Source organism: Physeter macrocephalus, chromosome 20 (assembly GCF_002837175.3).
Source record: "Physeter macrocephalus isolate SW-GA chromosome 20, ASM283717v5, whole genome shotgun sequence".
NCBI lineage: Eukaryota > Metazoa > Chordata > Mammalia > Artiodactyla > Physeteridae > Physeter > Physeter macrocephalus.
This window is the reverse complement of record NC_041233.1, coordinates 22541680-22552691: the sequence shown is the minus strand read 5'-3', so window position 1 is coordinate 22552691 and position 11012 is coordinate 22541680. Positions and strand designations below refer to the sequence as shown.

The following is an 11012-nucleotide window of genomic DNA, read 5'->3' as shown; positions in this document are numbered from 1 at the left end:
GATGGCCCTGAGGTCAAGATGGCCCTGTGCAGGTGACGAGGAAGGCAGGCCAGACACCACTGGCATTTCCAGGAAGGCCAGTAACGACTCTGGCCAGTGCTTTGTGAGATGTCTGGAACCTTCCAATTCTCCTAGCTGGCTGTCCCCCTGGGGTTCAGCAGTGACTCCCTTAAAACATGGAGAAAGGATGCAGGCCTGTTGGAGGACTTTAAAGAGGGCCAAGGAGTCACAGCAAACCCTGCCGAACTCCATACCTAAGAGATGGAAGAAGAGGAACCAGAAGGAAGAGAGGGTGAAGTGGCTGGAAGTGAGAGAAGGGTCCACCTCTCTGTCTGGAGACAAGCGGGACTTGGGCGATCCTACAAGATGGCAGCTGGCAGAAAGTAAAGGGCACTGACAGAGGAGCCCACAGCCTTGAGTTTGAATCCACTGCTTATGGGCTGTGTAAATTTTGATGTTGCCTCTGTTCTGAGCCTTCGATTTTCCACCTATAAAACCTACTTTACGGGTGGCTGTGAGCATTGAATGAGGTCAGATCATCCCATACAACCGTAGGTTAGCCATCTGTGTTTTTGCAATATGGTCATTTCCCATTCCCATGTGCATAGCACATGTTTATTTCCACAGTGTTTCTATGTGCACATGATTCAACTCAGTCCCCTTATCTTTCTCCTAACAGACTGCAGAGCTGCTGAGAAAGATCTCATCTGTTCACAATCTACCCTCAAAATACACAGGTAAGAAGCCAGGCCTGAAACATCTTGTCTTTCAATGCAGTGACAATGGGTACAAAAGCCAGGCAGTGACACAAGCATTTGGCAGGGAGTTGCAAAAGGAAACACGAGATGGAAAAAGCAAAATAAATAGATTTGAAGGATGGGCTAAGGAACTTAAAAGAGAGGTACGCTCCAGGGAGTAAGAAAAGCATGAGAATCTGCAGGGGCAGATATTAATCTCATGGCAATTTTTCCTGAAAAATTAGAGGAGGGTTAGAAGGATTACCTAAGGACCCAGGGCTTTTGTGCCAAGAAGTATGATATATTTTGGAAACAGGTAGCTTTTAGAATTTTTCACTGTCTGGATTTCAAACAATTATTCATAATGGAGTAGGGATGTACTCTTGTAACCACAACTGCCAAGGGGCAAGGACCCTATTCCACGAACAGTCCTTCTATTCAGCTCAGCCCCTAAATGAGATTAGACAGGGCAAGGTGGAGCTGGAGGGTTTGGGAACAGAGGCTGGAGGAGCCGAACTGCTGCATCGATTAAAAAAGTAAATGTGCGAGGACATTCTGAGACATGCTACAACATGGATGAGCCTTGAGGACATCATCCTAAGCGACGTAAGCCAGATACAGAAGGATAATGTGTAAGACTATATGATTCCACTAATATGGTGGACCTAGAGTTGTCAGATTCAGAGACAGAGAGTGGAATGCCAGGGACTGGGAAGAGGGGGGAATGGGAAATTATTAATGCGTTTCAGAGTTTCAGCTTTGCAAAATGAAAAGAGCTCTGGAGATGCATGGTGGTAATAGTTGCACACAATGTGAATGCAGTTAATGACACTGATGTGTACACTTCAAAGTGGTTTAAATGGTTAATTTTGTGTTATGTATATTTTACAAGAAAAAAATTGCAAAAAATAAAAATAGTGTGGGCTCTCTGGGGGCAAACTGGTGGTAGGGTTGAGGACAGGGCAGGGGAGATTCAGTGAGATGGCAAGGGGCATAGGTTTTTGTTTTGTTTTGTTTTTTTGGTTTTTTTGACCGCACCACGCGTTATATGAGGTCCTAGTTCCCTGACCAGGGATCTAACCCGTGCCCCCTGCAGTGGAAGTGTGGAGCCCTAACCACTGGACCGCCAGGGAATTCCCAGGGCATAGTTGTTGTTGTTGTTGTTGTTTTCATTAATTTAATTAATTAATTTATTTATTTTTGGCTGTGTTGGGTCTTCGTTGCTGCGTGCGGGCTTTCTCTAGTTGTGGCGAGCGGGGGCTACTCTTCGTTGCGGTGCACGGGCTTCTCATTGCAGTGGCTTCTCTCGTTGCGGAGCACGGGCTCTAGGCGTGCGGGCTTCAGTAGTTGCGGCATGTGGGCTCAGTAGTTGCGGCTCACGGGCTCTAGAGCACAGGCTCAGTAGTTGTGGCACATGAGCTTAGTTACTCCGCGGCATGTGGGATCTTCCCGGACCAGGGATCGAACCCGTGTCCCCTGCATTGGCAGGTGGATTCTCAACCACTGCGCCACTGGGGAAGCCCCAGGGCATAGTTGTTATACACGATGCTGCCACCAGGGAAACATCCCCAGTGGAAAAGTGGCCAAAGACTTTTAAAAACAAGGTGATCTAATATTGACCATGAAGCTGTTTGCTGGGTTCACAGAAAATCCCCATCCAGCCCCTGATCTTGATTGAAGCCTGCCGTGCACAAGTTTTGTGTGAAAGGGGTCATATGAATTGACGTGGGGGAATGGGGGCAGTGCTGGAAGTATAGAATGGAGCCACAATCCGTGGACTGAACTAAGTCAATAGAAGTAGGAGCTCAGAGCCGTAGGTGACCATGAAATTGTAAATATTCAATGCCGACCTCCCCACCCCATCCCAAGCAATTTGCAGAAATCTCAAGGAAGACATTGGACTTCCCAGAGGGTCAAAGTCGTCTTCTCTATATCTCAAAGGATAGAGACACCCCAGCTGCATCTGGGTCACATTTATATAATGTCCCTTTCCTTCTTGATCTTGCCAACCACCATTTTCCTAACCATATGCTCTTCAGGAGTGTAACCACAACTTTTGGTGAGGGTCGCTGTTCGTAAGGCAGCAGAGTACAGCAGATAGGAGCAGGGATTCTAGATCCGGACATGTTGCGTTTGGATCCTGGTTGTCACTGTGTGGCCTTAGACAAGCTAATTCACCTTTCTGAGCCGCACTCAGTTTATTCATCTATAAAATGGGAGTGATTCTCTACCTCATAGAGCTTTAGGGAACATCAAACATAGTACCATATATAAAATACGTACAATTCACATAGTGTTCTATGTGAATTAGCTAGTACCTAAGTCCTGCCTCAGTGCCTGGTAGAAACTCAATAATTGGTATGGATCAGTATTGTAAAGTGGCCCGTGAGTTCCCACCCTCTGCTCTTATCTACCCAGAACCCTGTGAGACTTGGCTCAAGGATGAGCAGAGCCCCATCTACGACCTGCCCTTCAGTTCTCTGGAACCTAACAGGACCAGGGAAGCCCCACATGGGGATGGTTTGGTACAGCTCATCCCCCCTCCTGGAGCAAACTACCCAAGCACAGACCTCCTGGTAGGAGAGCAGAACTGTCCTCTTAAGGGGAAGACAGTATTTTAATAGGTTCCATGTGATAGGAAAACCGGTATTGCTGTTGAGGGGGTACGGGCCGAATCTTTGAACTCAGGGGCTCTTCTTGAGCAAGGTGGGCAAAGTGGTGCGAACTCCTCAGCCCTCTGCCTTTGGCTTTGCCGCCTTCTCTTCTGGGTTCTGGCTGGAGTGCACGCGAAGAACTTGTGCTTTCCCAGTGTTCTCTGGGAGGTGGGTGGGGGAACACAGCAGGCAGGAGAGCGTGAGGGGCCAGGCCCCTACCTGGGAGCTGCCCAGGAGATCTGGGGAGACCCCTTCTCCCCTCCAGGCCCTGGTGGATGTGTGCGTGCCTGGGTCAGGCCAGGCTTCCGCTCGGGCTCTCCTGGCAACCTGGGAGGGGTTGGCTCCCTTCCCCCAGCCTCACCACCCTCTTCTACGTCCAGGTCACAGATGTCTGAGCAGTACCTACTCTGTGTCAGACACGCAGCCCGGCACACAGGACCCTTTACAGTCTAGTGGGGGAGAACAGTGTACATCGAGAATACCTGTCCTCTCCTCTCCCCTCCAACCTTCCTTCCCCCCACCCCACTGCTCTGGTCTAAGGTACCCCCTCCTCCCTGGTCTCCCTCATCCCCTCTGGAACCCCACAGTCCATTCTCTACACAGCAGCCAGAGGGGTCCCACCACACCCTGCTGATAACCCTCCAGTGAACCCCATGCTCTCTTTATGAGACCACATGCCTGGCCTTTCCCACAGGCCGGCTCTGCCCACCTATCTCATTTCTTACCGCTGTCCCCATCCCACAAGGCTCCGGCCACCCTGGCCTGCCTGCTCTTTCACCAACACACCTGGCAGGTGGAAGCCCTGCTCGCAGGCTCTCCCTTGACGCAGAGAGGGCTGGATCCTTCCTGCCTTTCGGCTCAAGAGGCCCTCTCCCTACCCTGCTATAGTCCTCCTGACTCTGGCATCGCCCCGTCATTTTCCTTGGGCACCCATCTGCCTCAGGTGTCTTTGTGGTCTGCACTCCTCTCCCTAGGATGAAGCTCCACGGCAGCAGGAACTCGTCTCCAAATTCTCCCCCAGTGATCCCAGAAGCTAGCGCTTAGGTACTAATTAAGGATCTGCTGAACGAATGAGTGGATGGGTGGATGGATGGATGGATGAAATGAGCCGCTTCTTTGGGCAGGGCCCCATCTCCAGGGGGTCCTTGTATCCCCTGAGGAATCTAGCCATGGTGGGCCTCTGTGAGCCCCCAGTGACCTGCTATGTGGACTCTTACCTGGTTTTTTGCTTTTTGATAGAGGTGGTGTCTTCGTCTTCCTCAGGGATTGGCTAAAACCAACACAAGGAGAGGCTGGGAAGGTCAGGCTGGAGCCGTGCAGCCAGCAGAGTGGCAGGGTGGGCAGGGAGGTGGGGAAGGTGCCCCAGGGAGAGGCAAGAGACACCCCTCCTGAGAGCCAGCTGGTGTCTGTCCAGGGATGGCCCCACCTCAAGCAGGACCCCAACAACTGTGACTCCATCGCCCGCTGTGGCCACTGGGAATCAAGGCCCTTCTGTAAGGAGCTGTAGGGAGGCCACTGCACCTGTCCTCCCTTGGCCTGCTGCTTCCCTGCAGACGGGAAGCCTTCCTGTGTGAGTGGAGAAGACAGAAACCCTGCTTCCCTAATGAATTACTGATGAGCATGGATAGCATTCATATCTTGTATTGGCTTTGCACTCAGCAAGCCTTTTGATGCACCCGATGTAATTTTTCCTCCCTGTGATTCCAGGAGAGGGGGTTTTGAGAAGGTGAAACAGAGGCTCACAGATGGGAGGTGGCTTGCCTAAGGTCACAGTGAAGCTGCCTTACCACTGTGCCACCCTTGGTCTCAAAGTGGAAAAGAAAACCAAGTCCAGGGCCAGAGCAAGCACCCACACCTTCAGCACATCCCAGCCAGCACAGCATGCCGCCCCCTTCTCACCAATCCGCCCACCTGCGCTCCAGCCACTCCCAAATTTAACATTCCCTAACGCTTCCCATTTCTGACTTCCACTCCTGACTTTCCCCACCTTCTCATTTGCTTGTTCAAATGCTATCCATCCCAGCAGTGTCCCCAGGCGCTATATCAGACATACTTAGGGGACTGTTGGAAATACACATCTCCGCGTTCACCCCCACCCTACTGTGTGACAATCTCTAGGCATCTGCCTTTTCAATAAGCTCCCTGGTGAATCTGAGCACTGCTGGGCTTGGAAGTCAGATAAGCCTAAGTCTGAACCCCAGCTTTTCTGCTGCCCAGCTGCATGATTTGGGGCTGTCATTCAACTGGTCCTGAGCCTCAGTTTTCTCATCTGTAAAATGGAGGTAATACTGCCTCCGTGGGTGGCTGTATGGACTAGAAATGTGTTAAACACCCAGCGGTGTCAGGCAAACATAGTGGGCACTCAGGATTGCTGGTCCCATGGCTGACACTCAGGCCCCACTCCCCTGCTGTGTGCGGACGTCCCTCATCTTCCCTTTCCCCAGCTCATCATTAATCCTTCTCTCCAGCCATCCAGAGGACTTAATACCGGCATAAAGGTACTTCTGCCTGCCTTGTGTCACTGCTCCTTCTCTGCTTGTGTCTTCCCAAAGACCAAGAGCTCCTGGAGAGCTAGATGTGGCTTACCCAGCCCTGTCTTGCTATAACTGACACAGGTCACCCCCTTAGCATCCGTACAGCTGGCCCCTGGAGTCTGGTCTGGCAGAGTAAGCTTTCAAGCCGCATAGGTAGAACTGGGGGGGTCCAGGGGAGAGCATGGGCCTCTTTCTCCAGGACAGGCTTAGGCAGCCCAGGCTCTGGCCAGCACTGGGCTCCCTCGTCTGGCCTCCACTGGCCTCACCTGGGAGGACAGGTGGCTGAATGTTAGGGAGGAGAGGGGCAGCTGAGGGGTGCGGAGCCCACCTGTAGGGTAGCTGTTGCCTCTCTTGAAGTGGTTCTTGAATTTCCTGGAGCTGGTTCAGGAGTTTTTCTGCTGGGATGGAGACTAGAGGCTGGGGAAGGAGCTGAGCCACTGCTGTCTGCAGGAGGCCTAGTGCCATGTCTTTCTCTGTAAGCACAGGCAGGGGAGAATCCTCAGGGGCAAGACCTCGGCCCCCATCATGCCGCTAGGTGGGAAAGTCGGGGAGCAGGGCCTCCAGCTCTTCTGCCCAGTGGGCCCAGATGGCTCTCTCTAACCATCTCACATTCTGTCCTCGGGGGCCCATGGGGAAGGCCACACTTCTCTGGCCCCTGTGTGTACAGCGTGCCTCGGCCTTCCACACCTCTCTCGAGTGTACCTGGTTCTTGGTCCGCCTGCCACCACACCCCCTGGCCCCCTGGGAAGCCTGCTGGGGACCCGCCCTCCTCCCCCTCCTCCTCCTCCACTCTCCCGCCCAATCAGCTCTCTGGCTCTCATCACTCCTCACCCTCCCACTTAGATATACCCTCCACCTACCGCCCCAGTGAGTATGTGTATGTCCATTTACGTATTCATGTGCATATGTGTGTGTGCTCTTATGTACGTGCATTTGCATCTCTGTGCATGTGCGTTTCCCACAGTGGTGGATTAAAGGCTGTGTCTGCTAAGTATGGTCTTTGAATGTCTCCCTCCCAGGGGCCGAGGCCTGCGGTCAGTGTGGAGGAGGGGGTCCCCTCTAAGGAGCAGGGTCATGGAAACCCTGCTGAGGAATGTGGAGGAGAGAACAGTGACGTTGTCTAGCTGGAAGAGATTAGTTTGGGGCTCCAAAAAGGAGGAGAGGCCCCCGTGTAAGGCTCTGGGGTGGGAGCCGAGTGACACCTGAGTCCTGCAGAAACAGTGGACACAGCCCTCAGTGGTCTCCACTCAGACGAGGTACTGGGCCCGGGACTGTGTCCTCACCCTTGGGGGGCGCGTAGAGTAGCCAGAACTGGATAGCATTCAAGGAGTCTGTTTGCAGGATTTGAGAAAGCAGCTCCAGGATCTGTGGGCAGGAGGACAGGCCTGGGTCAGCTCGGCTGGACAGCATGTTGTAGCTGGCTGCACAGCTGCCTCCCCCGCGAAGTGGTCTCCCAGAGCCCTTGCTTGGCTAGACGGGTCCCCACCATGGTCCCTGCCTCCCCTCCGCATGGGACTTTACACTTTGTAGAAAGCTTTCTCTGCCTACAGCCCTGGAGGAAGATTCTTAACCTCCCTACTGGGCAGATGAGGCATCTGAGGCCTCGAGAGAGGAGGACACCTTGCAGAGCTGTTGTGGCAGAACAAAGCCTCAGAATCAGACACTTGGACCCCTCATCCCTGAGCCCTGCTTGGGCTGGTTGTACCCCAAAGTCCCTCACTGGGAAGGCAAGGTCAGGGCTAGCCCGTCAGCTCCTCAGAGACGCACCGAGTCCCGAATGCTTGGGTCCTTGTTGTGGGGATTTCAGGGACCCCATGGGCCTCCCCTCCCTGAAGTTCCCAAGTTCAGAGATTGGAGATGTTAGCAAAGAGGTGGGGTGATCCCCGTGGGCGGCCTGAGGGTCAGAGTCAGCTGGTTCTGTGCCCTGCTCGGCCGGGGGCTCCTTCCCACCCAGAGCCGTGTGTTCTTCTCTCCCAGCCACCTTCTCAGCCTTCTCAGCCTCCGGCATCTCTGCTACTTCAGGGCCCTTTCCCCATGGCGTCCTCCAGTCAGGGATCATCGGCAAGAGATCCAGCTCTGTCTCGGAAGGGCTATGGGGACCCCCTAGGCCAGGCTGCTGCTGGCGGCTGTGCCAATGTGGAGCTGGGGCCCACGGGGGGAGGCAGAGCCCCCGGAGTCCTCGGAAAGTGGGGTTCCCTCAGCGCTTGGTGGTCAGTCTCCCCAGGACCCGAGGGGCGCTGTCAGTGCCCAGCAGGTCTGCCTCATCCCTGGCAGAGCGGGAACTGGGCCGGGCCTCTCCCCAGGCCTGCGACTGCTAGGCTGCCCACCCTTACCCCCGGGTACCCGCCCCCTGAGGTGACCCCCGCCCCCATCTGCCCGGGGTCCCTCTCCATTCTCCGCATCCAACTTACCTGCCCTGTGCCCCCTCCCCACAGGACCCGAGAACCTACTTCCAGGGAAGGTGAGGCCGCCCTGTGGTGGAGAAAGCACTGTGTTCTAGCCCCTGCTGTGCTGCTCCCTCTCCGGGGACCTGGGCTGTGGACTGTCACCCAGCGGGGCCTCAGCCTCCCCATCTGTGGAATGGGGTCCTGTCCACTCTATCTATTCCCTGAACTGTCGTAAGGCTCCAAGGGGACTGCGTGCTTTAAAGCACTGGTCACAGGAAAGGTGTCAGGATGCTGTCATGGTCTGGCCTCTCCTGGAGAACGTGTGCGCCTTTGAACAGAGACTCTCACTGCCTCGCCCACCAGCACGACTCCTGTGTGCCTCTCAGGCCCCCATGGGACACTCGAACACAGAGCGGGGGTGCTTTATGTTTCGCTGCAGCACAGACCAGACGGCTCCAGGGTGTGGGGAGGTGGCTGCGACCAGCCTTGCAGGCTGCAGGGGGCAGCAGGCTGGGCGTGGTGAGGACACGCCAAGCAGGGCCTCCACCTCCAGGCTTCTCATTCCACCGCCGTGGCTCCCTTCAGTAACACGTCTGGTGCCACAGCTGGACCAGACCTTGTGACAACGTGTCCGTGCTCCCAGTTTGGCTAAATCATGGAACTAAGGTCCCGAGAGGGAAAAGGACTTAGAGAGGGAAAGGCTCAGACAGAAAGCTAGAGGCAGCTGGGGATTGGAATCCAGGCTCCTGACTCCCAGGTCTGGGGTTTTCGAGCTTTATGGTCTCAGGCACAAGGCTCCCTGGGAGAAGCCAGGCTTGAAAGCAGTTTGCAAGGGTCCGAGTTGGATCCCTGTGAGCCTGGGAGCAGGTACCACCATGTTCTCTGCCCTCAGACTAGGGCCTCTGGAGGGTCCACAGCCCCCAACCTTCCCAGCTCCTCACCAGCAACTCCTGATCCTGTAGGATGAAGGTCTGGTCTCCTCCACCTCTGCTCGCAGGGTGCTTTCGTACGGCCTGGCGGGAGTGGCGGCGGGCCGTGGCCCGGGTGGAAGCAGGGATGAGCCTACCAGTCTCTGCTGAGTACTTTGCCCCCTGCTCCCGCTGAGGCTCCTTCTTCTGCTGGGAAAAAAGCAGCCAGAGACTCTAGGCAGAGAGGGAGAAAGAGGAGAAAGCAGAGGGGACAAGGGGGAAAAGAAGAGGAGGAGGCCAGGGACCCAGGATATCAACCAGGCCAGCCCGACCCTGTCCTAGACCCCTCTTGCCAGTGGGGCGGCCCTTCCATTACAGCTATTGCTCTTCCTGCTGGAATTTCATTGAACGTTGGCTGCCCCCCATGGTTCTCGGGTGGTCCTTGTCCTTCTTCTTGGGTAGACCCTCCCCATGTCCCTCCCCCCAGCCCATCAGAGATTTGAAAACAGTATCCTGCCTTGGTGTAGGATACTGTCTCCCACAGCTTGCCATCCTTTCTTTGCCCTGGGAAACCTTCCTGAGCCAGGCCTGTGGGCACAAGGCCTAGGACCTCCTGCCCCTGGAACTCCAGTTAAGACTGGTAGTATCCTTCTCCCCATTTTAAAGATAAGAAAACTGAGACCCAGACAGCTTAGCTGAGTTGCCCTGAGTGTCACAGCGAGTTAGCTGCAGAGCAGGGACGAGAACTCTGTTGCCCAAGACGAGGGCAGGACCAGACTCAGCCACAAAGGTCCGGGCCTGTCCTAGGACCAATTTCAACCACCTTCAAGCTGCCTCCCACTTGTCCTTATTGGTTTATCAGCAAATAGCACCCAGGAGGCCACCCCCGTTCTGTCTGAAATTCTTCAGGGATTTTCCACCCCTTCTCAGACATGAAACTAAGTTCAGAAATGAGAAACAAGCTGATCTTGCCTACGTCCAAAGTCAGCCCTTCCCCCACCTTCTCCCTCACTGCTGCCCACTTGTACCCTGTTCTTCAGCCCTCTGGTCTCTAAAGATGCCCTGCATTTTCCAGCTTGTGAGCCTTTATGCTGTGTGCCTCCACTAGGTACGCCTCTCCCCATCCACTTCTAAACTATGAGCCCTTCTTGGATTTCTCCACCTGGTACGTTCTGTCCTCTGAACCCTCACTGGGACCCTCTCCCTTGGGTTGAATTCATGGGCCCCTTCCCCTGTGCCAACAGTAGCGCCTCTCAGGAAGCCTCGCTCTACGCTGATCTGCTGGAAGCCACGTGGGAGGGACTTAGTTACAAAGGAGTGAGTCCATTTCATCTCTTCTCAGACAGCTGCTTTGTTCTGCACCCACCTCCTTGCTCTTCAGCTCATTCTCCTTGGTGAAGATGGCCACCCGGGAAGCCAGGTCTTTCAACTCCTTCTTCCAGGCCTCTGGAAGGAGGGGACGAGATCCGGCCGACTGATATCTGGGGCTCTCCTCCTTGCCCTCCCTGTACACTGGGTGTGGGGAGGACTGGAAGAGGAGGTGGAAGAGGAGGTGGAAGAGCCTCCTCTCCTCCCCGTCTTCCTGCCCTGCATCTTAAAGGGAAGGGTAGTTTCACAGGGGAGGTGGTGCCCTTGAGGGAAGGAGTAGGAATCACACCACTGGTGGGTTGGTGGGTGTGGTGGCTACTGATATGGGTGTCCTAGCCTGTGGCTTTACTGGGAGATGCTGGAGAACGTTTGGCTACATGTACCAAGATGTTTGTGATTTAGTCCAGCTTTGCCTCTGTTAGGA

At 54.7% G+C, this 11012-nt stretch overlaps 1 protein-coding gene across 1 annotated transcript in view; it reads right to left on the bottom strand.

Annotated features, from left to right (window-relative positions):
- Nucleotides 1–3314: 3314 nt before the first annotated feature.
- Nucleotides 3315–11012, bottom strand: part of TBATA (thymus, brain and testes associated) — a 14431-nt gene continuing 6733 nt past the window's right edge. The window contains exons 2-7 of the mRNA XM_028481475.1: nt 10587–10813; nt 9254–9454; nt 7209–7290; nt 6254–6398; nt 4609–4661; nt 3315–3552 (exon numbers count right to left, since the gene is read on the bottom strand). Coding sequence (XP_028337276.1) covers nt 3467–3552; nt 4609–4661; nt 6254–6398; nt 7209–7290; nt 9254–9454; nt 10587–10813 — 794 coding nt within the window. The 3' untranslated portion in view covers nt 3315–3466. The remainder of the gene's footprint in view (nt 3553–4608; nt 4662–6253; nt 6399–7208; nt 7291–9253; nt 9455–10586; nt 10814–11012) is intronic.